This window comes from Musca vetustissima, unplaced genomic scaffold (genome assembly GCF_032173495.1).
Source record: "Musca vetustissima isolate MV318-11 ecotype Yass unplaced genomic scaffold, APGP_CSIRO_Mvet_v1 utg17137, whole genome shotgun sequence".
In the NCBI taxonomy this organism is placed as follows: domain Eukaryota; kingdom Metazoa; phylum Arthropoda; class Insecta; order Diptera; family Muscidae; genus Musca; species Musca vetustissima.
This window is the reverse complement of record NW_026880094.1, coordinates 1-27917: the sequence shown is the minus strand read 5'-3', so window position 1 is coordinate 27917 and position 27917 is coordinate 1. Positions and strand designations below refer to the sequence as shown.

Here is a 27917-nt window from a genome sequence, read left to right as displayed (position 1 = left end):
GAAAGCGGAAATAAATTAGAAATATTGAAAATTTTGAAATGTAAAATATTTCTTTTATACTTACAAACTGCCTGGAAATAGGAATGTGGTTCACTTCTCAAACCATGACTGACAGCGAAGACCTTGACTTCATAACCAGCTCCTGGGTGTAGATTTTTAATTACCAATCGTGATTCCTTTGTAAAAACTGTCCTAACCTCAGAGGTACCATTACGTGAGTACAGTACTTCATATTGTTCCTGCTTGGAATTGACATCACTCTTCCAGCTGATGTTGAGTCCCATTTTAATGCTCTTCAAATCTTCAATAATGGGTGAGGATGGCCGTGTTACCACAAATATTGTTGTTTCATTGGATTCCATTTTCTTTGACAGAGCCTGTACGGACACCGAATAGTTACGTCCTGGCAAAAGACTTTCCAAATTGAAACGTGTGCGATCAGTGGATAGGGTACTGGTGTCACCATTAAACGTCTCCAATTCATGATAGACAATACGGTATTCATCTTGGGTCGATGTTGGATCAGGTTCCCAAGTTATAATCATGCTATTGCTAGAATCATCATTGAATGATCGCAAATTTCGTACTGGCAAGGGTCTCAGTGTTACATCGCCGGTGGCGGGCCATGATGTTACCTTGCCCGAGACGGTTTTGACAATAACATTGAATGTCTTTCCCGGTTCTGGTATATCACGGAAATCAAAATAGGCTATAGGATCATCGGTACGTGGCACTGTTGACTGTCGTCTAGAGGTGGCTAAGGATACCTGATACTTATCAAACTCGGATACACCTTTGGGGGCCTCCCACAACACTCGAAATGAATTCGACGTTATATAGTCTTTGTCAAATGTTACATTTAATGGTCGTAACGGTACTGTACGATATTGCGCGGTGGTGGGTAGAGATATCTCATCCTCCGACATGGTTTGTACCGATATATTATATGCCCGGCCTGGAACTAAACCCTTAAATGCCGCCTGTGCTGGTCCCGGTGGTTCACCCTCCTTTTCCACATACAAAACACTTTCCAGCGCATCTGGTGGCTCTATCGAGACTTTGTAATGTGTATAAATGCCGGCAGGATATGGTGGCTGCCAAAGGACCAATAAAGTGGTTTCATTACGAAACCATACAATGAATTTACCCGGTGTATTGGGTTCTACTCAGCCAAGAGGACGGATGTGTGGGTGGTATAACAAGCGGAATAATCATGAAATTGCCGATTTTGAGTTTTTTTTTGGATTTCGTTGCATGATGAGGTGAAGTAGAAGAAGGTATTACCAAAGTTGGTGGTGTTTTGTTCAATGAATTTACAGATACAAAGGAGAGAAAAAAAGAAAAAAAACGGGAAAATTGATTTCATGTGAATTTGTTGTTGTTTCAATAAATGTGTGTGTATGTACATAAAAGTGTGTGTATGTAGATATGTATATGTCTGGTATGTGGTAAAAATAAGAGATGCCATGTTACAGCATATTATGTTCCTATGATATTTCGGTAGGATTTTCAGCATGCCTATGTGTGTGTGCTACGATCCAAAATCAATTTGAAGTATGCAAGTTGGAAAAACAAGCATTCCTCTACAGGATACAGTTACGGGTAAAGGACGAACATTATCATCGCCATAACTACAAACATGTTGCAAGCATGCACTCCATAACCCATAACCAGCTATACATATATGCTCTGTTACGATAGTATTATTTTGAATGCATGTGCAGCTAAATGGTTAGTAGGAATTCACATTTTCGATAAGTGGCACATGAAAGGATTTAATAATTTCTACATAAAAGTTAAATTGACTTGATGGGGGAAATGGAGGAATGCAAACAGGATAATGGAATTTTTATGTTACCATTGCCAAAAAATAAATAAAACAGAAGTAGTGATACGTTATGATAGCCAAATAATAGACAGAAATTAAGAACGGAAAACAATTTACAGGGAAAACAAAAAACTGTTTTCTTACATAAATTATACAATTATTACAAATAAAGGCTTTAGTTGTAATGCAAAGTTTATAAATTAACAAAAATGTGTTAGATGTTTGGATTTGGGTTTAATGTAAGGAATATTGGGTCAATTAATTGTATAAAAAATAAAAACAAGATGATTTTTTCAAACAAAATTAAAGTTCTATTCTATTTGCAACCCTAATATGCAAATTGTTGTAATCAAACTAATTAAATGAATTAATGAGAATTGAGGAGATCTGAATATTCCATAATGTCAAATGCTTTTGAAATCGTACTTAGAAATGTTTATCACGCAGAACTTTAAGGATGATGAATTAAAAACCTGCCGCTAAAAATAAAAAAATGAAGATCGCCTTTCAAAAGCAAGCAGATTAATAGACAATATTTCAGATCTTTTTATGTAGTGTTTGAAAAAGTTGAAAAAAACCAACGAGAAAAATTCTCCATCAAAGATCAACAACAACAAAACCATCAATAATTAAAAGAACTAAAATCGGTCAATAAAATAAATAACAAAAATTTAAGACTAGTAAAAATTCCTAAAAAAAATGAAAGGCTCTATTTCGGATTTTCCAAAAATCAATATTTCAATATTTTGCGGCGTTACAAACTTTTGAACCATTAGTTGTACGCTGACGACATGGACATAATGGGTCGAACAAATTTAGGACATGTGTCGAAATAGTCAGAAATAGTATCGAGCTGCAGCGACTACGTTGGCTATATACCTTGGTCATGTTGAAATTTGGAGGAGAATAGTGTTGGCAAACATATGCTACTGTGGTCAATGAAAGCAGTTTTGAAACAAGGCCATCTCCCGAGCTCAAAAGGCATATAAAGGCGACCCAACTGATGGTTCCCGTAGAAGGGGAGGCCACGAATTTGATTAAAAGATCAGTGGAAGACATCATCTCGGAATATGGACTTTCAAATTGGAAGAGCTGCGCACAAGACCGACGCGTCTGGAAATATTTTTTAAGATTGGCTTAAGGAACAAATGTTCTGTCACATCTACCTAATTGCAAGTGACCGAATGCAGGGGGTTTGTTTCAGTTATCCGAGTTTTAAATAATGCGAGGTCCGAATAATTGATGTATGTTTCATTTAACCGAAGTTCGATATATTTGGTTCAATAAATCTGGTTTTGAAATACCAGGAATAAATCCAGTTTGTTTTGGAATATTTGGAAATAGCGTCTGCCTCTTTGTTACCCTTTTCCGATTTTCGGCTCCCTCAGTAAATCTTCTTCCAAAGAAAAAATCCACATTCTAAATGCAGATATTGTTTGGCTCTTCCGGTATTGACATTTAATGTCGAATGATCCGCATATATTTTTTTTCACCACGATCATCATTTCTTGGTTTTGCACATTCTTGTGTAGGCTATAAAAACTGACATCTGTGGATTTTCCACACCTTCAAATGATTATTGGTTCGCTTGATTCCTCATAATTAGTTAGTAAAACCTAAAGGTGTAGTCCTTGGGCTGAAAAGGAATTTAATATAAAATTGTGGTTCATAATTTGGACCAGTTTTTAGATTTTCGGATAAGCACTCATAGCTGTATGGGTTTAGCTAGTCGAGATAAAGGCGGGCCTAAGATCAAAATTTCAAGGGTTTACAACTCTCGGGACCATACAAACGTAGTCAGCTAGATGTTATAAAAAACAAATTATTTAATTAAATTAAAAAAAAAAAATATTATAACTACACATGCCTATATATTGTAATTATTGTTTAAATCATAATTTCGTTTTTTTTTTTGTTTCAACAATAACAAATATTTGTTACGCTTCGAAAACAATAAAAATCAGCGATTTATTGCCTTACAATACAATGACCATAAAAACGAAACAAACTGTGTACAATACGTTGTAGATAACGTGTATTATTTAGTGGTTATAAATAAATTAGAATAATATTAAAACAAGGCACAACAAAATAATTGCAAAAAAGTAGAATTAATTAAATATGTATATTTTTTTGAAAAAAAGTAATGAAGACAAACATATTAAAAATTAAATTCAATGCAAAAATATTTTTTGGGTGCAATTACTTTAAAAAATATTGTTTTTTTATATTGGAAAAATCAATTGCATATAAACAAATATATATGTAGCATTTTAATATTTTTAATAATTATACTTGAGTAATAATATTTTTTTCATATACAACAAACAATTTGTATATATTTTTGTATATAGACAACAAATTTTGGAAAAAATATATATGGAAACTTATTAACCAATTGTTGTAAACTTTACCTCTTAAGATTTTAATATCCAGTAAATCTTTATGCCGTGTTCTCCGTACTTTTTTAGGTTTTGTGTATTTTTGGGGGGTTAAGCATTATTATTATTTTGTTATTAGATTATAGAGAAGAGATTTTGTGAATTTTAATAGTGTATTATTATTTTTTAAATTAAATATTAGTTACAGAATCTTCCACGCCACATAAAACATAAAAAAATACCAAAAGCAAAATAATGAAACCAAAACCATAGCGAAAAATAGAAAACCAACAAAAAACATTAAAACATAAATGGACGTGAAATACTTTTTTGGAATTTGAATTTTAATAAATAAAAACTAATAAAATTGAAAATTTTAAATTAATAATAAATTTAAATACAAATTATGTTTGAATAACTAAAAAGAACATTTATTTGGTCGTTTTGTGGTATCATCTGGATTATATCTGCGTGACTTACTTGTGGTAAAATTACGACTTGTATAGGCCACCGATTCTTTGCCATCGTATATGGTATAGGCCTGCACCTGATATGTGGCACCCGGTGTCAGCTCTTTAGCACTATGTTGGAATGTTGAATCATTGACATTGAATACTCGATTATATGAACTGGAAGCTTCCGATAGGCCCAAGACCTTAATTTTAAATGCTGTATAATTGCCCTGTAACGGCGGTGACCATTGTATTATGGCATTTTTACTGCTACGCACCTGTACGGATAGGTTGGAGGGTGGATCGGGTGCTGGAAAAAATTAAATAAAAACAAATATTATTTAGAATATAAATAATATAATTTGAATAAAATTTTATTTATTAATAAAATATTGAATATTCAGATATATTTCAGAAATTAAAATTTTTTGGTTGAGTAATTTCATACACAAGTGAAACCAAATTTATATATTCAATCATTTAAAATTCTAAAAATACATATTCGGCATTACAACTCCTAAATGTCTTTATAATGATCAATTAGTTTATAAAGTCTTTATATTGTCTAACTTATCTGCAGAGATACCACAGGCTTCAAAAAATATCAATTGATCGGTGTAGAGACCGTAGGGCTTTTTAAGAACCGATTGCCCCGTACAGAGCTCACAGGTATTTATAATTACCAATTGGCCTGCATAGACTCTATACAGGGAATTTATAAATACAAATTTGCCTATATAAAGGAAACAGGTCTATATAAACACCCATTGACCTTTATAGTGACCACAGAATGAGTAATTGGAAGGTATCCTTACATGGGGGCTACATCTAAGTCTAGAAATATATCGACCATTTTTTTGCAAAGGCGAACCTAACCCTTCACTAATTTTAAGAGCTAAATTGCAGCTAATTATGTTGGAACATCTAAATACCGAAATCCATTAAGACGAAGCATGGATCAAATCCATGGAACATGTCTGTGCAAAATTATAGTTTTGCATTTCTATTTTCTCGGAAATTAGCAATATTATAGCATACAATAAAGGGTCTACAAATATTTTTTTGAGGAGCTCCCAATGATATGGATGACAAAGACGCAGCCAGAGAGGAGGCCCGGGGCCAGCCGAATCTGAGCATAGGTTAGATCAGATATTCCGATACTTTTTAACCCTATAAGCATCGGTGGTTCAGTGGTAGAATGCTCGCCTGCCACGCGGGCGGCCCGGGTTCGATTCCCGGCCGATGCAGTCTATATTTTTAAGTATTTTGGTTAGGGTTATGCAGATAATAAGGTGGGATGTTTCTACTAAATATTCAAGGCTGAATATATGTCATGGGAAAGGAATCAAAAACAAAAAATCTTAAACAATATATATTGCAAGGTAAGATTATATATTGAACCAATTTTTAAGACTGGGATTCTAAAGTGTGTAGTGAGTTTCGATGTATCTTCATACGAAAAAAATATCAAAGTTCCGTGAGATAATTTTTTTTTAATTTTGAAAACTCCTATTATTGAATATTTAACGCAGAACGTTTTTATAAGCATCGGTGGTTCAGTGGTAGAATGCTCGCCTGCCACGCGGGCGGCCCGGGTTCGATTCCCGGCCGATGCAGTCTAATATTTTTTCCAGGAAACCTGATGCAATCTAATATTTTTCTAGGAAATGGTATAATGGTATTGCCGGACCTATAACACAAACTACCACTGGGCTTTAATTTTCCGCAGATCGTATTTAATTTCGACCCTTCTTGTATGATAATAACAATATTAAATAATAATAGTGTTAGAGGTTCGTTAGCCTAGGGACACTACTGTAGATATGTTCCGAATCTGCATTAATATGCCTGTTTTATAATATTTATACAATTTCAATATTTATACATTTTAGCTATTAATACCATGGCTGTGTTCCAGTACGAATAATAACATTATATATTTTTTTGAAATATGTCCGATTTGTGTATACTCCATTGATAGCTTATTATTAGAACAGTGTCCAAGACCACACTATCTATCACACTGGACATGATAATGGGGTGGGATGGGTTAAATGAAAACTGATAAGAGTATCCGTATTGATTTAATTTTGAACGAGTTCTTTAACTGAGAAGTATGTAATATATTATAATTTAATATTTAAAATAAATATTTGAATTTCGATAACTTTTGGTCAGTATGGTTTAAATACAAGCATCGGTGGTTCAGTGGTAGAATGCTCGCCTGCCACGCGGGCGGCCCGGGTTCGATTCCCGGCCGATGCAGATATATCTTTTTTAAAGCCCTTAAATATAAAATTGGCCTAAACTTGGAAGACATCGGAATAGTACTACAATGTGCTGATGGGGATAAAAAATTTACACGGGTAAATTAGACATAGATTACATTTGATTATATTGTGTATATTCTATAGATTTTCGATCTAAGATAGCGAACTATTTCAGACACTATTAGGGATTTAATTCCGATTTGGATTGGAATATATATTTTTTAATAAACATATGCACACAGATAATAACTATTCCGTCTTTATAGTGTCATTAAAAGTTTGAACCACAATATCATTAATGTATATTTTTCGTTAATTGCACAGTATTTTTGTTCATTCATGATATAATAGTTTGTTCAATTACATTAATCACGATAATCGTTTATAAAAAAATCGTCAAATACAAATTACGCATATAAACATATGTTTTGAATTATATGTCAAATATGTATGTAAAAAATGACAGATTATTTGTCAAATTAGTTAACCGGTGAAAAGTAAAAGGAAATTTATTTTTGATGACATTTTTGTTTCAATTAACAGGGTTTAATATCGTACAGCGAAAAATTTTTTTAGCCATATCAAGATGCTTATAGCAATTAACCGAACAATATACACAATTGGAAGTACCGGGTCCTTCCTTTTATTTGATATCGTATAGCGATCATATCGCTTATAGCGACTAATTCTGCCGATCCTTACTGTCGTTATAAACGATTTCGACGTACTTTTGAAGTGTTAAAAGATGTGGTTGCATCGGCCGGGAATCGAACCCGGGCCGCCCGCGTGGCAGGCGAGCATTCTACCACTGAACCACCGATGCCTATAAGGCTATGAATCAGGGAGATGTCCTTTTTTAGATATTTTAAAAATATATTCTTGAACCATATCGGGACTTTGGGTTCATCATGGACATTTGCGCAGCAAGAAGTACATTCGAAGTACAAAAATTTAAATTATTCATTATAAAGTTTGAATAAACTCGTACGTTAGGTTTAAATATATTCAAATCTCTCTAATAATTAAATGAAATCAATTCGAAGACTTTATTTTAACGACTGATGATCTTTCAACAACACAAATGGTGCATGAATATTAATCTGATAATGCTAATAAATTATGTACATATGAAATTAGAGTAAATGAGACATAGAGATTTCGTTTTGAAAAATTAAAATTTTTATGGTCAAATCTGGCATTGTTTTGGATGCTGATTTTAGAGTTCGGAAATTCATGCATAAGCATCGGTGGTTCAGTGGTAGAATGCTCGCCTGCCACGCGGGCGGCCCGGGTTCGATTCCCGGCCGATGCAATTCGATATTTTGAAGTTGTAATTGAGGTTAGAAGTACAGTCGGGTATTGAATCATCGATACTGCGAACAAATCACTAAATCCAGACACGATTTGTATTCCTTTAATAAGTTTCAACGGAGGATGGAGATTCTACACAAATCCTTCCTCAATATAACCATTGATTACCCACTCTTTAAAGTACAAATATTGAAAAGATGCAGTTCTCTACTTTGTGGTGGTTTTAGCACCAATCTTTAGCTATAGGAATTCAGGTGGAAATGGTCCTTCGACCAACAAGTTGATTTATTTTATTGTGGAATATCTGTTGAGTATTCAAATTTTGAAATCTTAATTTGTATAAATTTACATATGCGAATTATAATTAGTGATAAATCATGATATGGATTTTCGAACTATTTATAAGCATCGGTGGTTCAGTGGTAGAATGCTCGCCTGCCACGCGGGCGGCCCGGGTTCGATTCCCGGCCGATGCAATTTGATATTTTACATTTTCTATATCCTAAACAGACGACTTTTAACGGAATGCCTTTTCCAGGATAAGTTATATTTTATTTGAAGTCATTCAGAAACAAAAATTGAACGCTACAACTAACTCGAACTTATTAAGACTTCGATAGAGTATGTCTTCAGACAGGATCTATTTTTGCTAAGATTAGGGCGATGTGTAAATATTTGTTCTTTCTATGAGATTTTGCAAGAGGAGTAGACCGATAAACAGAATCTTGAGACGTTATATAGGTTTGCTTTTTCCAAAGTTGGATTTAAGGTTACAGCAAATTTAATGTTGTATTTTGATTCAATTGGAATCTATACTAATTCAAGAATGTCCCTATAAAATTTCAAGTGACAATCTCAACAACTCTTGAAGATATAGCCGATTTATTGTGCTAGCATCAAGTAACGGCAAGAGGGCTTTTCAAATATTTAACACATTATTATCCAAGCAGCGTTTATGCGAATGGCGGGCATGATATCTCAAAAACTAATAATCCGATCGATTCCAAATTTTGGTACGTTTCTCTCTGAGTGTATAGCTATCGTATGAACTAGGATAAATCTAATCGGCCAAGATCTTCCTTATTTTAAATCAGATACTCCGTTGACATTATATTGTATAGTCGGGAGGTATGAAATGGAGTTGACCGATTGTTTAAATCTTCGAAAGTGACAAATTTGGATTTAACTGGTAAGTACCTTCGTGAGTTCATTAGTTTGCTTTCTAAATTTCGATGAGAGGCCCCATAATGATTAGGGTTAAATATATCCATTATTCTTCTATAAATAGAATAATAAATAATTTGAATATGAGAATTATGAGACTTCGTATATTTTTATAAGCATCGGTGGTTCAGTGGTAGAATGCTCGCCTGCCACGCGGGCGGCCCGGGTTCGATTCCCGGCCGATGCAATTCTATATTTTGATTTTCAGATCCACGAAATCATTCCCTGGGGAGTTTATATAGCTGTTTATATTCAACAAACTAATCAGATCAATTCGTTTCGAAGTTCATCCTATGTTTTTGTTACTTGCCACACAGTTTAAACAATCCCCTTAAAATTACTTATAAATTGTTGTTGTTTTAATACATTTTGCGAAAGCACATCAAATATTACAAGGGAGGAATTTATGCCACTTATTAACCACACTGAAACTAATTAAAATCTATATGTTCTCCATAGGTTAAGCTAAGAAAACGCAAAGTGAATAACTTGAAGAATAGACAAAGAGGACAAGACACTCACACTCCACAAGATGTGGTTTATATACACTAAAGGTACATATAGTAGTACATAGATATATCCCATTTACTATGGGATAGCGAATTAACCGTATTCCCCAAAACAAATATCCATGAACACGTAAAAACATTAATTTATATGACTTAAGCATCGTTTGTCGTAACTTTATGTGCGTGTGTGTGTATGTGATGGTTTAGTAATAAATGCCAAAAGAACGCCTAAGGAGGAATATTCTCATTGGGTCAGTTTTTAAGGTGAGGTCTGCGTTACATAGATACAAGGACAAACAAAACCCAATTGGCCTCACGATGCCTGCGATGTACGTACATTGACATAAATTAATTCTATTTACTTAGAGTTCCCTAAGGTTTAGCCTGGAGTGTCATTATGTGGGTTTAGTATTAAAGACAAAAGGTGTTGTTTGTTGTGCGGCGGAAACAGCGCCATTATTATACGACTTCTACTCACTTATGGTGGACGAAACAAATGACATGAACGAAGCAACCATCATCAGTAGTAGGTCATGTCATTTGGTATTCATTCCGGACCTTCCCCTCCCACCATTCTCTCTTTAGTTGCCCTTTAATAGTCATTGGCTAGGCTATTGTTTGAACTTTGGCAAACATTTTCTCACTTGCCACATTCTTTTCAAATTTTCTTTATGTCTTATGTCAATCTTATTGTATTGTGTTTATATAGCAATAGGAGACAATGCTTTATGTTTGTATACACTAAAACTAATTAGGGAAGTGTTTTTCGTTAGTAAAACGTTTTAGATTACATTGTAAATATTAATAAAACAAGACAATTTAAAAATATTAATCATAAATTTAAAAAATTTGCATATGCGAATTATTATCGCAGAAAATTCTTTGTATGGTTTTCGGAACTATTTATAAGCATCGGTGGTTCAGTGGTAGAATGCTCGCCTGCCACGCGGGCGGCCCGGGTTCGATTCCCGGCCGATGCAATTCTATATTTTACATTTTGCTATGCCTTAAAAATATGTCCTTATATTTACAAACAGGATGCTCAGAATATATATTGTCTTATATAGAAATGTGGTACAGAATAATATATGTTGAAGGTCCAGTATACTTTTGTTCGTTCCTAAAAGTGATTTTTGGTTTTGATTTGGTTTAGAAAACTACATCTAAAAACTAACCCTTCTGTTCTTCTATTGCAGGACTATCTTCATTGTGATTATTAAAAAAATTTTTGGGGTTGTATAAGAGGCATTCTATAGGAATTTCAAATATATGATCAACCTTTGGGTTGTGCTATTTACGTGCCTGTTTCACAACCTAGAAGAATGTATAATTTTTCACTACGATAAAAGTTGTTCCTTTATGATATTGAAAATATTAAAAATTAGTAGATTCATTCTTCGAGGATACGGAAATGGATAAGAAATTACATATTAATATTATTTCTTTCATAATTCTATGAATAAAGTAGTAATGCTAATTACATATGGGAATTATAGGCAATGAACACTTCTCATGGACTTGGGATTTATTTATAAGCATCGGTGGTTCAGTGGTAGAATGCTCGCCTGCCACGCGGGCGGCCCGGGTTCGATTCCCGGCCGATGCAATTCTATATTTTACATATTGCCAACAGTCTTCAATCTGTTCAAAATTCAATATTATAGACAAATATTGTTTGTCAGATCTATTCGATTGGACTCCCATATGAATACGATATAGTCTTACATAAAAACGTGGTATGAACTTCTTTAAGGGTAAAATTTGTAGAGCGTCCTACTGTGTTTCAGAATACATAAGTAGCATCCATCCTTCTCTGCTGTTCTTTTTAAAAATGTTTTCTGGCTTTTCGGAACATTTTGATACTTTATAGTAAGGTGCTGAAATTCCGTTTAGATCTTATATTAGAAGATCATCTTCATTGTCACCATTTAATACGTCTGGGTTTCCACAAGGATATAACTTAGCCATGTCCGAAATTCTAGTAATGATTTTTTTAAGGACATGACACATTTCATACACGTTCATTTTATCGTCTATGAATCGAGTGACAAATAAAAGTACATATGGGAATTATAAACAATGAACATTTCTCTTGGATTTTGGATTTATTTATAAGCATCGGTGGTTCAGTGGTAGAATGCTCGCCTGCCACGCGGGCGGCCCGGGTTCGATTCCCGGCCGATGCAGTTCTATATTTTACATTTCCTACGCCCCTATAAATATGGAGTTATAATTTAAAACTGGATGCTCAGGAATCATAAAAGGGGAATTAAATTCTAAGTTAGATGCCTGTTTCAAAATTCAATATTATAGACAAATATTGTTTGTCAGATCTATTCGATTGGACTCCTATATGAATACGATATAGTCTTATATAAAAATATTTAATACGTCTGGGTTTCCACAAGGATATAACATAGCCATGTCCGAAATTCTAGTCGTCTATCAATCGAGTGACAAATAAAAGTACATATGGGAATTATAAACAATGAACATTTCTCTTGGAGTTTGGATTTATTTATAAGCATCGGTGGTTCAGTGGTAGAATGCTCGCCTGCCACGCGGGCGGCCCGGGTTCGATTCCCGGCCGATGCAATTCTCTTTTTTTAAGCTATAACATGAAATTTCAAATTAAGTTGTCATTTTGTTAGCAGATATCGAAATATTCACCGGATACATCAGTATAAAATTCTATGACAATTTAGCCCTAACTATGGATAGTCACCATATAATGGTACTCACCGATTTTTGGTGTTTTGAGGATTTTTGACACTTTTTTTGTATTGGCTACAGTTTGGTATTATTGATTCATGTTTAGTACTAAATCTCCTTACTAAAAATTATAATTATAGGTTATACATTTAGGTATGGCCACATTACGCATTTTCAGCCGCTTTTTCGATTAGCCCTCATATTACAGTACCCCAAAAATTGTCGGTATTGTGAGGAGTTTGGACATGTTTGGTATTTTGATTTTACGTAGAGTAACAAGTCTTCTCATCCAAAATATTAGTCAACCTTTCGGAGTATAAAACTTAGTTATAGTATAGTGTGGCCCTAAGAGTTTGTAACGTCGCGAAAAATTTATCCTAGACCCACCTTTTAATATACCGATCGTGATACTTTGACAAGCTGAGTCGATCCAAACATGTATGACCATTATAATCTGTAAACACGCTGCAGCCCACAATTATGGACAAATTGCCACGAAATGTTGCATGTACGATCGATTCGAACTAGAAAAGATCGATTTTGTTTTTGGTTAATATTAAGGGAATGGAATGGACCAAAAACTTTATTTTTGTCAGTTTTTCTGCTCGCTCCAGAGACCGCAATTATGAATCGAACATCACGAAATTTTACATATTGTTTTGACCAAGGCCTTTGGTGTGAAAAAAATGCAAATTTTACATTCAATGGCGTATATATAACACTAGAACGCCGAAGGCGGTCATTTTGACCGCTTTCCAATTTCAAGTACAAAAGCAACTGTGCATTTAATGACACTTTTTTTTTTAAATATGGTTACTTTTTGTACCTCATAGAATTACGTTTATTATAAAAAATTCACCAAATTTTAAAAAAAAGTGTCATTAAATGCACAGTTGCTTTTGTACTTGAAATTGGAAAGCGGTCAAAATGACCGCCTTTGGTGTGTTATATATACGCCATTGAATGTAAAATTTGCATTTTTTTCACACCAAAGGCCTTGGTCAAAACAATATGTAAAATGACCTCCTTCGGCGTTCTAGTGATAATTACCTCTGAAGCACATAGAACGGAGCAGTTGACAGTGTATCCAAGAGGAGTGGTTGACTCCTCTTGACTGATACCAATTATATTGCTGCATGTAGTCGGATATGGTAGTTGTACGTAAATATTTAAGGGGTATACATTTTCTGATATTGTTTAGCATTACCCTTAACCCTCTAGAGGGCGGAAATGTCGCACTAATCTCGAATTGGAAATGAATTTCCGCTCAAATTAAATTTGGGGGATTAAATGGACCAAAACTTTATTTTTGTCTGTTTTGCTCAATTATAAGCAGAATCTTGTCAACTAATTACAAGGGACATTTTGATAATGATCGGAGAATATTTAACGCGACAAAACCAAGATTTTTGTGTGTAAAATTACATAATTTGAACCATATGGTAAACGTTCATTCCGGGGAAAAAGATGCCAGGATAAGAAAAACCTCTAATCGGTTAAGAGAATGAAAATGTCGCGAAATGTTGCTCATGCTCGGAATATTGAGCTGCAGAAAGTTAGAGTTCAGTGGTGGATGTGTAAATGTCGCCTCTAATCGGTTAAGAGAATGAAAATGTCGCGAAATGTTGCTCATGCTCGGAATATTGAGCTGCAGAAAGTTAGAGTTCAGTGGTGGATGTGTAGGGTATCATATGGTCGGCCCCGTGCGACTATGCGGTACCGCTCACTGTTTATACCCTACAAAACTATCTTGTCAGGGTATTATAACTTTGTGCAGCCCCAAAAGTTTGTAACGCCGCGAAATATTGGTCCTAGACCACCCTTTAAGTATACCGATTGTCATATCTCTACTTGCTGAGTCGATCTAGACATGTGTGTCCGTCCGTCCGTCTGTTAATTATAATTTGTAAACACGATACATGCCACATTTATGGAACAATAGTCACGAAATTTTACATGTAGGATGGGTTCTGGCCAATGAAGACCGCTATAGTTTTTGGGAAAGATCGGTTAATATTGGAAATGGGCCAAATACTAATTTTTTCGGTTTTTCTGGTCGCTCCAGAGGCCACAATAATGGCCCGAACATTGTGAAATCTTGCATGGAGAAGGGGATCGGGTCAAAGAATAAGCACGCCTGTTTTTATAAAGATCGGTCAATATTCAGCGGATCAAATGGACCCTGAATTTTGTGTGAAAAATGACAAAATTTTTATTCTTTAGCATATATATTTACCACTGAAGGACATAGACCCGAGAAGTTGATATTATATCCAAGAGGAGTGGTTGACCTTTAAATTAAGACCAATTACATTGTTGTATGTGCTCCGATGTGGGAGTTACAGATAATAATTTTGGAATGAAGTGGACCGAAAACTTAATTGTTTGTGTTATTTTCGAGTCGATCTATTGACCACAAATGAAAGCCGAACATCACAACACAACCCACGGTGAAGGGAATCTGGACAATATCTGTTCTGAATACTCGTAATATTCGGAGAATATGTCAGTGTAAGGAAGAGGTGCTGTTTACTTCTAATCGGGCAAGAGAGTGCAAATATTACGAAATATTGCCCAGGCTCGGAATAAACATCCGCAGAAAATTTGAGTTCCGTGGTAGTTGTGTAGGGTATCGTATGGTCGTCCCCGTCCGAATATACTGCTGCGCTTACTGGGTTTATATTATAATGGTTTAGATTACGTCCGTTGTAATCAGGCTAACATCCGAAGGTCATGAATAAATATGGCTAAGAATAAATATGTCAAATAGTGTTTGGGTCTTATAAAGGTTCCGTCCGATTTGAAGTGGTTTCAAGGCCCAAAACCCATTTGACATATACATGACAATTTGTTCTGCCCTTTGAAAAACTAAAACGCCATATAATAGTAAGTTTATGGGATCTCTGATGAATATTTCATGATAATAAAAACCATAAATTGATTTAATTAAATACGTAGATAATTCACAAAAATATAAATTGCAAACAACAGTGACTACTTTCACATTCACTTTGAAAACAAAAAACCTGACTTCACAACAAATCCCACTGGATAAATAATATAATGTAAACGCTTGAATGATGTTCGTAATGATTTTGCATTAGCCGGTATGACGTAATGCTCTCACACATTAATATCGAATTAATAACAATAATTTGTGTTGTAAATGTTACGTTTTTACTACGTCGTATTTTTTTTTGTTTGGGCTAACTTGCAATTTTCGTTGTCGAAATTTAATTATCCCTCCCTCCAAAAAATACAGAGGTAACAAAAACAAAAAAGGTGAAAGATAATACAATGGTTTAGCTGATATTTCCCCAGTGGTTGAATATTCTGTGAGCCCCTCTTTTTAGTAAGGGGGAAATTTAATTATATACCGAGAAGGGAGAAATTTGTATGTAGTTAGTGCTATTGTAGAATGTGACAAGGCCAGCAAACAACGACAATACAACGTTGTTAGCCATGAGAAAGTTTGGCAAGCAAAAAAAAAATGAGAATAAATTTTCATCAAAATGCAAGTTGGTCGGTAGTACACATTGCATGAAATGAAGAAAGTTTCTTGTTTCACGAGAATTTCACAAGCTTCATTAAAAGTATTTTGTTAACCAGCTGTGTGCTGCTACCTACTTGGACTTATTAAGACATTAAAGGTCAGCTATATGAAATAATGTACAACGGTGTGTTTGTTTTGGGTAGCATTTCAAAAGTTTTGGGTTCTACAAAATGCAAACTTGCACATTTCATAACTAGGGCCATAATAGATAATTATGAAAAAAGGCAATGAAGGGAAATGAAATAAGGAAAATTGCATTAATTACAATATTATTCCATTTTTAAGGATAGTCTGTAGAGAAAGTAATGGTGGCTCAAAATTCATAATGAAAAAATGCATGTACACTTCAGACACTTCAATAAAAATGTATTTAATGTAACTATTAAAATCAATTTCAATTTCCACAATCTAAAACAATAACATACAATTAAAATTCGTTGATGACATTTTCAACACACAAAAATGATGGAAACAAAAATACAAACTTTAATTGAATTCATATCCTGTGATTTTGAAACTGGGGGAAATTGCATGAATCCGAATGACATTTGAAGTCATTAGCAACAAAATAATAATAATTTGTCACAAAACTATAATTACACTCATTATAACAAAGTCAAAAACAATAATAACTTACCTGTAGTTATGGACACTGTCCATGTTGGCCAATCGCGATGTGTACCATTGGTATAGTACAGCCAGAATGTGTATTTCGTACCGGGTAAAGCACGCGAAAATTGTATTTCATCACCAATTTCATTGGAGGCAATTGTTGTATTTGGTTCCGGATAACCATATGGCGGACTATAGTCTAGACGGTAAAAGGCACCGTCTATACCCTGATTATTGGGTATGCTTATTTCTAAATCGGCACAATGACCAAGCTGCAAATAAAGATGAAAGAAGAAAACAGAAAACGTTAGTAAACAAATTTTAATCAGTTCTCCAAAAAGCGGGGGAAGAACAAATGACAAATGAAGTGAAAACTTAATATGAACATGGCATTGCATGACTTTTTTAAATTATAGGCATTGTTTTGATAAAATCACAATCATGTCCAACTTAATTTCCTGACAATGTTAACTAGACATGATTATCTGTTGGAAATATGTAGATTTTTTTCTTCTTTGATTTTGTTTTCACAAACACGGAAATTTTTAATTAACAATAACAATAAGAAAAAAAAAACATGAAAATGATTAATGTTTGTGTATTTTTTTAAGAGTATCATTGCATACTTTAGGGCTTTGTATAATACAAAAGCATATTTTTTGGGGAGATTAAAATTGTCTGGTAATGCGGTATGGAATGTCAAGAGTATGAACATTATTTTTGCTGTAGTAGGGATGGTATATAAATAAATGGCAGATATGCAGGAAATAGTATGATTTCGATTCTATTCGATTTTTTCGAATAGAAAAAATCATTATATTCGAAAATTTTCAAATTAAAAAAATTCTCAAAACTGATGTTATTTTTTTCTATAGAAATAAATCGCAGAGGTGGGGCCCATTTTTATCCTACAGAAAAAAATTGTTAAAACGTCGGTTTTTTTGAAACAAAAAAAAAAAAAATCCTCAGAACTGAAGTCCTATTTTTTCTATAAAAAATCCTCTGAACTGAAGTCCTATTTATACCCTTCACAACACTGTGGTGCAGAATATTATGTCTTTGTGCATATGTTTGTAACAGGCAAAAGGAAACGAGATAGACACATGGTTCCTTTTGAGAATATGCATAGAATCACTTTCTAAGTCGATTTATGCATGTCCGTCCGTCCGTCCGTCCGTCTGTGAGTCTGTCCATGTTAAATTGTAAACAAAGTGCAGGTCGCATTTATGAACCGAATCATTTATATGGCCCAAGGACGAAACCTATTGAAATTGGGAAAAATCGGTTCAGATTTAGATATAGCTCCCATATATATATTTAACCGATTTAATGTAAACGGTCCCTATACATCTTTCGATTTGCACGAAAATTGGTACAGCCTAATCATTTAGGTCTAGAATGATGTCTGCCAAGTTTCGTAAAAATCGGTCCAGATTTAGATATAGCTCCCATATATAGTTTCGTCCGATTTCATGTAAATGGTGCACCAAACGTGCTGAATTGAGTCTAGAATGATGTCTGCCAAGTTTTGTGAAAATCGGTCAAGATTTAGATATAGCTCCCATATATAGTTTCGTCCGATTTAAGATAAATGGTACACCAAAGTCCCTATATATCCTTCGATTTGCACGAAATTTGGCATAACGTGTTGAATTGAGCCTAGAATGATGTCTGCCAAGTTTAGATATAGCTCCCATATATAGTTTCGTCCGATTTAAGGTAAATGGTGCACCAAAGGCCCTAAATATCTTTCGATTTGCACGAAATTTGGCACAGCGTACTGAATTAAGTCTAGAATGATGTGTGCTAAGTTTCATGAAAATCTGTTTAGATTTAGATATAGCTCCCGTATATATTTTTCTCCGATTTAAGGTAAATGATGCACCAAAGTCCCTAAATATCTTTCTATTTGCACGAAATTTCGCACAGTGTATTGAATTAGGCCTAGAATGATGTGTGCTAAGATTCGTGAAAATCGGTTCAGATTAAGATATAGCTCTTATATATAGTTTCGTCCGATTTTATGTAAATGGTGCACCAAAGTCTCTATATATCTTTTGATTTACACGAAATTTTGCATAGTGGACTGAATTGAGTCTTGAATGACGTGTGTTAAGTTTCGAGTAAATCGGTTCAGATTTAAATATTGCTCTATATATAGTTTCGTCCGATTTTATGTAAATGGTCCACTAAAGTCCCTATATATCTTTCGGTTTGCACGAAATTTGACACAGCGTTATGAATTAGCTGGTTTATGTTTCCTGAAATCGTTCAAATCGGTTCAGATTTAGATATAGCTTCAATTTAGTATAGGTTGCAGAATGACATGTTTATGGATCCAATTTCATTTTACTGGTCCATTAAAAATGTGACGTCTGTTAGGATTCATCTGTTGAATATACCCAAAGTGGTGAAGGGTATCATATAGTCGGCCTCGTCCGACTTTACTACTTTCCTTACTGGTTTTTCTATAAAAAATCCTCCGAACTGAAGTTTAACTGACCTTCGACATTTTTCTATAGGAAAAGTCCACAGATTCTATAGCTTATGTTTGATTCCTACAGAAAAAAAATCTTTAGAGCTTGATATTTTTTATAAAAAAAAAAAATTATCGAAAATGAAGTTCGAATTTTTCTATAGAAAAATGTCTCAGAACTGAGGTTTACTTTTTTTTCTTAAAAAAATACCTCTGAAGTAAGGTTCAATTTTTTCGATTTATATAGAAAATAATGTCTCAGAAACAAGGTTATTTTTTCCTATAGAAAAAAATGCCTCAGATCTGCGGTTCGATTTTTTTTTGTTTGTATGGAAAAAATCCTCAAAACTTAGCTTAATTTTAATATGAAAAAAGTCTTAAGAACTGAGGTTAATTTTAATTGGAAAAAAGTCTGCATAAATGAGGATCGATTTTTTTCTATAGAAAGATGGGCCTCCAAACTGAGGTTTGATTTGTTTCTGTAGAAAAAAAGACCTTAGAACTGAGGTTAGATTTGTTTCTATAAAACAAGATCTCAGAACTGTAGTTTAATTTTTTCTATAGAAAAACATACCTCAGAACTGAGGTTTAATTTTTTCTGTAGAAAAAAATACCTCAGAACTTAGGTCCGACTTTTTCTATAGAAATAAATACCTCAGAAATGAGGTCCGATTTTTTCTATAGAAATAAACACATCAGAAATGAGGTCCGATTTTTTTTCTATAGAAAAAAATATCTCAGAACTGAGCTCCGATTTTTTTTAATTGCCTCAGAACGGGGATTTCGGTTTTTTTCTAAAAAAAATACCTCGAAACTGACGTTCGATTTTTTCTATAGAAAAAAATACCTCAGAACTTAGCTTCATGTTTATTGTTTAGAAAAAAATGCCTCAGTACTGATGTTCATTTTTTTTTTAAGAATCTTTAGCACTGAGATTTTATTTTTAATTTAAACAAAATCCTCATAACAGAGATTCGATGTTTACTACAGAGAATAAATACTCAGACCTGAGTTTCGACATTTTTCTACAGAAAAAAGTTCTCAGAACTTTGGATAATTAGTTTTATTGGAAAAGACTGAAGTCTAAATTTTGTCTATAGAAAACAATTCTTAGAACTGAAATAGGATTTTTTACATAGGACAAAGTCCTCAGAACTAAAGTTCGATCTTATTATACAAAAAAAAAAAAAAAAAAAAATAGTAGGATTAAATTTGAAATATTTTGTGATAAAAAATTGAAAAAATTTAAATATTGATAAAATATGTTGTGATAATTATTTTCTAAGAAATATATCCTAAGAAATGAGATTCGATTTTTTCCAAAAAAACCTCCGAAACTGGTGTCAATTTTTTTCTATTGAAAAAAAAATCTTAGAACATAGGTTCAGGTCTTCAGAACTGAATTCGAATTTTATATAAAAGCCATAACTCCCTGCCTTTTTAAAATTCAACACACAGTAAAGCTTAAAGTTGTATCTTTCATTCCAATACAACAAAGTAAACAAAAAAACATACACACACATTTTACAGCAGACCAAATAAACACAGGACTACTATAAAAGTCTAGCACGCCATGAGAAAGACAAAATATAGGGATTATTCATAGATGAGACTTCTCCTCTAGGAGGATGCATTCATGTGGAATTTATATTGTCTGTGGTGCGATGTTGGTTTGGTTTTGCTTTGTTGACGGTATCCTACCACTATGAAAGTATGCACAGACTCTAGCTTGGGTTTCCTGTATTTTACATCTGCGTGTAACTGCATAACCCGCATATTCCGGCAGCGCAAGGAAAGTGTTTGAACGGAGGATGACGGTGATAACGACAGCCACCAACTAACATTTACAGTAAACAATGAATTGATCCCCATGTATTTGGTGCGGACCACAATCGACAAAAAAGGGTACATCCTTTTCGTTCGTTACGACTTTGCTCAACAATGATACTTTGTACCCGTTGATGGTAGGTTGGAAAACCAACCAATGATAAATAAAAAAGAGCATTGCTACTATTGAAAATTGTAGGAAAATGTGATCCCTATACCAAATAACAGGATAAGTATATATAAGGAAGAAAGAAAAAATGGAAAACAAAGTGGAATTTGTGCCTTTAAAGTTTCTTAGTTATGGGATTTAAATGTAATTTTAAACATAAAAAAATTTTCAGGGGTTCTAATGTACCAATTCTGTTTAGTTGGAGTCCCTGGTAAACGAAAATACCGTTGTTTTTTTTTGGTCACTTCGAAAATTAATTTTATAACGGCAAATGTAGAGAAAAAGTTATGTAATTTCTAATGGATTTATATTATTATTTTTTTCTTTCGAAGAGTATTTCGATGAGTTACATTTTCATCGTAGGTACATTTTTAGCCTTAAGGCTGTGGGCATAAAAATACGATCACGTCATTTCAAAATACCAGTCTTAAAGGGCAAGCACTTCGGAGCAAAAATGGTGGCCTTTTTCTTAGGCAAAACTGGGCATGTGGCGACTGTTCCACATTTTTATCATAGCAAAATGGGAAGTTTCAGTTTTGGAACCGACCTCTAGCCGTAAGGTTGATCGTATAGATATACGATCGCGTCATTTCAAATGACCAGTCTTAGTGGGCAAGCAGTTCAGAGCAAAAATGGTTGCCTGTTTTTTCGGCAAAACTGATCATGTGGCGACTGTTCCGCTTGAGCAACATACGATGGTAAAGTCTGAACGGAGGAATTCGAAAAATGAAAAGCAGAAGGCGAATCATTGTGCATTATCATTGTACGGCCTCTCACACATCGACTCAATTCTGCCCCTTTTTGACCACCTAAAACCTAAAACGAATGGATCATCCATCATACAGCACTTAGTTTGGACCCACTGACTTTTGTTATTCCCGCACACATACATTACCATTATTCCTTGGATCATTGGTATTGATAATAAGATTTTTCGGTCCATGTTTTTGGCATAGCATCCATATAACGGTACCCCAAAATATTCTGAATTTTAAGCATATTTTCAAAAAGGTTTGACAGTAATTCAATTTAATCTGATTCGATAGTAAATCTTCCAAATAAAAATTATCAATATTGGAACACGTTTACGTTTTTTAACCAAAATGACTAAAAATATATTTTTGGACAGGACATCTCTATACCAAATATTATCGATATTGGTCCAAGTTTTAGTGTTAGCATCCATCAAAAGGCGTAGCACTCATTTTTAAGGTATTTGAGTCAGGATTTCAACCGAATTAGCTCTAATATGATATTTTGGGTTCCCATTGAGAGTCAAACCTTCCTACGAAGAATTATTTATAACTGTCCTTATTTTGGTATAGGCCCTATAAGATATCGTTATGTTCTAGGCCCTTGAATATTCTAGGTACAATATTCTAGATACCCACATATATTCGTCCAATTTTACATAAATGGTGAACTAAATTCCTAATGTTTGTCCGATTAACACGAAATCCACGAATCAAATTCAAAATTGAATGACGTTATTGCGTTTGGTTGAAATTGGTGCAGATGCATCCATAGCTTTCATATGTATTTCGAACGGGTATTGATTAAGATTAAATTTTTAAAAGTGCGGCGTTCCGAATAGCGGGTATCAATTATGCTGAATTTGTTCCATGGTACGCAGACGACACTAAATCTGCCCGAATGAAATTAAATTTAGCATAGGTTGCAGAAAGACATGAGTACGTTCCTTCGAGGGAACATTGACATGCAATTGTAAGGATACATATGTACGGTATATTGTACAAAGTGGTGAAGGGTATCATATAGTCGGCCCAGTCCGATTTAAAAACTTTCCTTACTGGTTTTTACTTGTTGATGATTTATATGCGAATTTCCTTTATTAGGCCAGAAATACATAAAGTAACCCTCACATTAGTCAAAATTACTGGATGAAATATAATATGAAGTCTCCCACCTTTCGATTTTAAATTTCTGATTTGTTCCATCCTGTTATAAGCATTTAATGTGTTTGAGAATATTTTAAAATCTGTATATCCTTTTATGTAAAGATTTCCATTTACATTACAAAGCACTTGGGCTAAGTGCATTTTTATGTTATATCAACAAAATAAAATAATATTTTATTGATTATAATTGAAAATACAATTTTCACCATTCCATTTAAATTTAGCAAACAACAAATTCTAGAGGAAATAAAAACAAGTCGATGATCTTATCTTCAGGTAATTTAAATTTTTAAATATTAGATTGGTCGCCAAAATATAATATATTTTATAAATCTTCCAAAATACATTCTAATATTAAAAGCAAAAATATTGATGAAGAAATAAAAATTAATTATTAGATGGATTGCCGAAATATGAAAATGATTATTATGAATTATAAAATATCTCCTACCCCAATCTAATAAACAAATCAAAATCCATATAATTTTCTTCTCTGAAATATTTTTTTTTGGCAATATGCCCAATGTTTATAAGAGTACAATAATAATAAAAAAAATATTAAGTGGTAGCCTAGCAGATGTCGGGCAATATAGTTTTTGTGTTGTTGTTGCAGATTTCAAATCCCCCACTATGCGTAACGTTATAGTTTATGAATATTGAAGTGACCAATAATAAATTGACTTGGCGAGATTAAAAAAAATTGAATATGAACTGAGCATACATATAATATGAAATATAGACATACATATGGTGTATGAGAAACGACTAATTTCATTGACATAAGGTTAATAGTGATACAAATTAAAAAAGAAGCACACAAATATATAAATATATATAACCAAATAGCAATGATCAGAATAGTCACGTTCCTCTTTGTTGCCAAGTACACAAAATAAATAATACCACGCTTATACCACAACATTGTATGTATGTGGCCCATTTTTTTTTGTTAATGAATGCCTGAAATTCCGTCATATATCCCAACCGATTTCCATATATCATGTGCATTTTTAATAAAATGCGTCATATGAAACTAATAATCATGACCAATGGATTAAAAAATGTGGTCGTTCTGGTATTAATCAACAAATATATTTTTTTGAGTATTGAAGGTAAAAACATCTGTCGAGTGTTGTCTCGCCAATGGTAAATTGCAGGGGTCATTTCATATAATCTGAAGACTTAAACAATGGCGTGGATTTTTTAAAAAGATTTTTTTAAGTGTCTTTACCCAGGCGTAGACTTTTTTAAAAGAATTTTTTAAGTGTCTTTACCAAGGCGTAGATTTTTTTAAAAATATTTTTAAAAAATCAGTTATTTGGTCGTAATCAGTAATAAATGTTCATAATATATATTAAACATTTATTTGATTTAATCAAAATCATCGTATACTTTTAGGCGTTACAACAAATAATTCCATATTTATATACATTCACCATAATTCATTAAATATCCATTTCGAAATAATTTAATATATGTAATAATTGCTACAAATACATAAAACCACAAAATCATATAATAATTTATATACATTTTCAAAGAGCCTATAATTTTCTAATACTAACAATCAATTTAGAATTTTCATTGAAATTCATATCTATGATTATTGTTCTAATGAATGCTTTTCATCACCAGATATTTATTTGCCATGCTGTCCAACTATTTGCAATACTGGGTGATGGTGGTGGTGACAGGTGAAGAAATGAATGCATTTTATTGTCAATGGCAAACACATACACACGCACAGAGAAAAAAAAAACGAAATCTGGAATTTACCTTTAAATGTTTGCTCGTTATGTCTATATATCTTTCGGTCTGTCTATGCCATGATAATTGGAAGAATAAATAAAATAAAGTGTCCATCAATATACAACAATTTATATCGACAGACAGACAGACAAAGAAGACCACTATGAATATTTTGTGTGTGTATATTTGCCTAACTATGCAAATATCTTTAAATCTATCATAAGAGCTTTTCAGATGGAGGGTGTTACATATTTGTATATACAATGTACACAGCGTGTGTTTGTATATACATTTAGGTGTGTAATTGGAGATATATGTAGGTGGAAAGACAAACAGACGAACAACAAGACACATAGAAAGTAGTGCTGTGTGTATTCTATTGTGACAGGTTATTGGAATTCCATTCAAAAGCAATTAGACAAAATTGTTGTTGCTGTTGTTCTCCTTAGTTGTTGGTCCTTAGGTAACAACTTGTTGTTACTGCACAAGACTGAAGTTAGAGGAAACAAAGAGGATGTTTCAATAATTAGTGGAAAGTCCGATTTTTTAATATAGTATTTCATAGCAGCCTTCATACTTTTAAGGATCTTTACCCAGATTGGGGTTTTTAAAAAATAAGTTTTAAGAACATTTACCTTGTCATAGATTTTTTAAAAATAATTATTGAAAAGTCAGATTTTTTCATATTTCTTATTAGCTTTCCTATTTAAATATTTTTAAGTTGTGGATTCTTAAAACATCTAGTTGTGGATTAAAATAAATTTTAATACTCTTTATCTAGGCGCAGATTTTTTAAACGGATTTTTGCTAGTGGTGTGATTTTTAAATATTTTACAGGCACTTTCCCAAGACGTGATTTTTTTAAAAATTATTTTAAAGCTCTTTGCCAAGGCATGGATTCTTTAAAAATATTTGTAAGGTTCCTTATCCATTCCTGAATATTTATACCCTACACAACTATGTTGTCAGGGTATTATAGCTTTGTGCAGCCCGAAGAGTTAGCAACGCCGCGTAATATTGATCCTAGACCCCCCTTTAAGTATACCGATCGTAAAATCTTGACTAGTTGAGTCGATCTAGACATGTGTGTCCGTCCGTCCGTCTGTCCATTATAATTTGTAAACACGATACAGGCCACAGTTATGGACCAATCTTCACGAAATTTTGCATGTAGGATGGTTTATGGCCAATGAAGACCCCTGTTGCTTTTGGTAAATATCGGTTAATATTTAGGGGATCAATTAAGGCCCAAACATTGCGATTTTTTACATGTAGAAGGGGATCAGGCCAAAGAATAAGCATGTCTGTTTTGTGAAAAAAGAGAAATTTTCTATTCTATAGCGTATAGATTTACCCCTGAAGGACATAGACCCGAGAAGTTGATAGTATATCCAAGAGGAGTGGTTGACCTTTAAATTGATACCAATAATATTGTCACATCTACTCGGATGTGGGCGTTACGCGTAAATATTCACAGGTACTTACGTATTCTGATATTATTTAGTAACCCATTAACACATTAGATGGAGAAAATATAGCGCGGATCGTTTTAAAATTTTCTATGAGGATCTAGGTACGGTCAAAGACAACGCCTATAATTTTCGGTGATGATCAGATAATAATATTGGGATGAAGTGGACCGAAAACATAATTTGTTGTGTTTTTTCGAGTCGATCTATTGGCCACAATTGAAAGCCGAACATTACAACACAACCCACGGTGAAGGAAATCTGGACATTAAATCTGGACATTAGTAATTAGAATGGCTGTACTGAATATTAGTAATAATAATAATATTTGTTGACCTCTAGACGGTCAAGAGGGTGCAAATATCGCGAAGTATTACCCAAACTCAGAATGTAGTACCACAGAAAGTAAGATTTTCGTGGTAGTTGTGTAGGGTATCATATGGTCGGCCCCGTTCCTTCACCCTTCACCACACTGTGGTACAGGGTATTATGTCTTTGTGCATATGTTTGTAACAGACAAAAGGAAACGAGATAGACATATGGTTCCTTTTGAGAATATGCATAGAATCACTTTCTGTGTCGATTTATGCATGCCGCCCGTCTGTCCATGTTAAATTGTAAAAAAAGTACAGGTCGCATTTATTATCCGAATTAAATAAACTTTTGCACAACTCATCTATTCGGCACAAGGACGAACCCTATTGAAATTGGGATAAAACGGTTCAGATTTAGATATAGCTCCCATATATATTTTCTTCCGATTTGAGGTAAATGGTGCACCAAAGTATTTATATATATTTCGATTTGCACGAAATTTGGCACAGTGTAATGAATTAGGTCTAAAATGATGTGTGTTAAGTTTCCTGAAAATCGGTTCAGATTTAGATATAGCTCCCAATTATATTTTCGTCCGATTTAATGTAAATGGTGCGCCAAAGTCCCTATATAAAAATTTTGATTTGCACGAAGTTTGCACAGCGTAATTAAATAGGTCTAGAATGATGCATGTTAAGTTTCCTGAAAATCGGTTCAGATTTAGATATTGCTCCCATATATATTTTCTTCCGATTGTGCACCAAAGCCCTTAATATCTTTCGATTTGCACGAAATTTGGCACAGTGTAATGAATTTGGTCGAGAATGATGTGTGTTATGTTTCGTGAAAATAATTTCACATTTAGATATAGCTCCCATATATATTTTCGTCCGATTTAAGGTAAATGGTGTACCAAAGTCCCTTAATATTTTTCGGTTTGCACGAAATTTGGCACAACGTAATGAATTGATCTACAATGATGTGTGTTAAGTTTCCTGAAATCGGTTCAGAGTTAGATATAGCTTCTATATCTGATCAAATGAAAAATTTAGTATCGGTGGCAGAATGACATGTTTATGGATCAAATTTCATTTTACTGGTCCTTTAAAAATATGACGTCTGTTGGGATTTATCTGTTGAA

General features: G+C 33.5%; 1 protein-coding gene and 11 non-coding genes across 12 annotated transcripts in view; 10 read left to right on the top strand and 2 right to left on the bottom strand.

Annotated features, from left to right (window-relative positions):
- Nucleotides 1-17183, bottom strand: part of LOC133325444 (tyrosine-protein phosphatase 10D) — a gene marked incomplete at its 5' end in the record, with an annotated part of 28341 nt that extends 11158 nt beyond the window's left edge. The window contains 3 exon segments of the mRNA XM_061534206.1: nt 65-1162; nt 4690-4971; nt 16878-17183. Coding sequence (XP_061390190.1) covers nt 65-1162; nt 4690-4971; nt 16878-17183 — 1686 coding nt within the window.
- On the top strand, nt 5838-5908 carry Trnag-gcc (transfer RNA glycine (anticodon GCC)). Its single transcript has one exon. It is a non-coding gene; the product is annotated as a tRNA-Gly (tRNA).
- On the top strand, nt 6207-6277 carry Trnag-gcc (transfer RNA glycine (anticodon GCC)). Its single transcript has one exon. It is a non-coding gene; the product is annotated as a tRNA-Gly (tRNA).
- Nucleotides 6856-6926, top strand: Trnag-gcc (transfer RNA glycine (anticodon GCC)). The gene has a single exon. It is a non-coding gene; the product is annotated as a tRNA-Gly (tRNA).
- On the bottom strand, nt 7684-7754 carry Trnag-gcc (transfer RNA glycine (anticodon GCC)). Its single transcript has one exon. It is a non-coding gene; the product is annotated as a tRNA-Gly (tRNA).
- Nucleotides 8173-8243, top strand: Trnag-gcc (transfer RNA glycine (anticodon GCC)). The gene has a single exon. It is a non-coding gene; the product is annotated as a tRNA-Gly (tRNA).
- On the top strand, nt 8648-8718 carry Trnag-gcc (transfer RNA glycine (anticodon GCC)). Its single transcript has one exon. It is a non-coding gene; the product is annotated as a tRNA-Gly (tRNA).
- Nucleotides 9583-9653, top strand: Trnag-gcc (transfer RNA glycine (anticodon GCC)). Its single transcript has one exon. It is a non-coding gene; the product is annotated as a tRNA-Gly (tRNA).
- Nucleotides 10885-10955, top strand: Trnag-gcc (transfer RNA glycine (anticodon GCC)). The gene has a single exon. It is a non-coding gene; the product is annotated as a tRNA-Gly (tRNA).
- Trnag-gcc (transfer RNA glycine (anticodon GCC)) lies at nt 11511-11581 on the top strand. The gene has a single exon. It is a non-coding gene; the product is annotated as a tRNA-Gly (tRNA).
- Nucleotides 12091-12161, top strand: Trnag-gcc (transfer RNA glycine (anticodon GCC)). Its single transcript has one exon. It is a non-coding gene; the product is annotated as a tRNA-Gly (tRNA).
- Trnag-gcc (transfer RNA glycine (anticodon GCC)) lies at nt 12500-12570 on the top strand. The gene has a single exon. It is a non-coding gene; the product is annotated as a tRNA-Gly (tRNA).
- Nucleotides 17184-27917: the final 10734 nt, after the last annotated feature.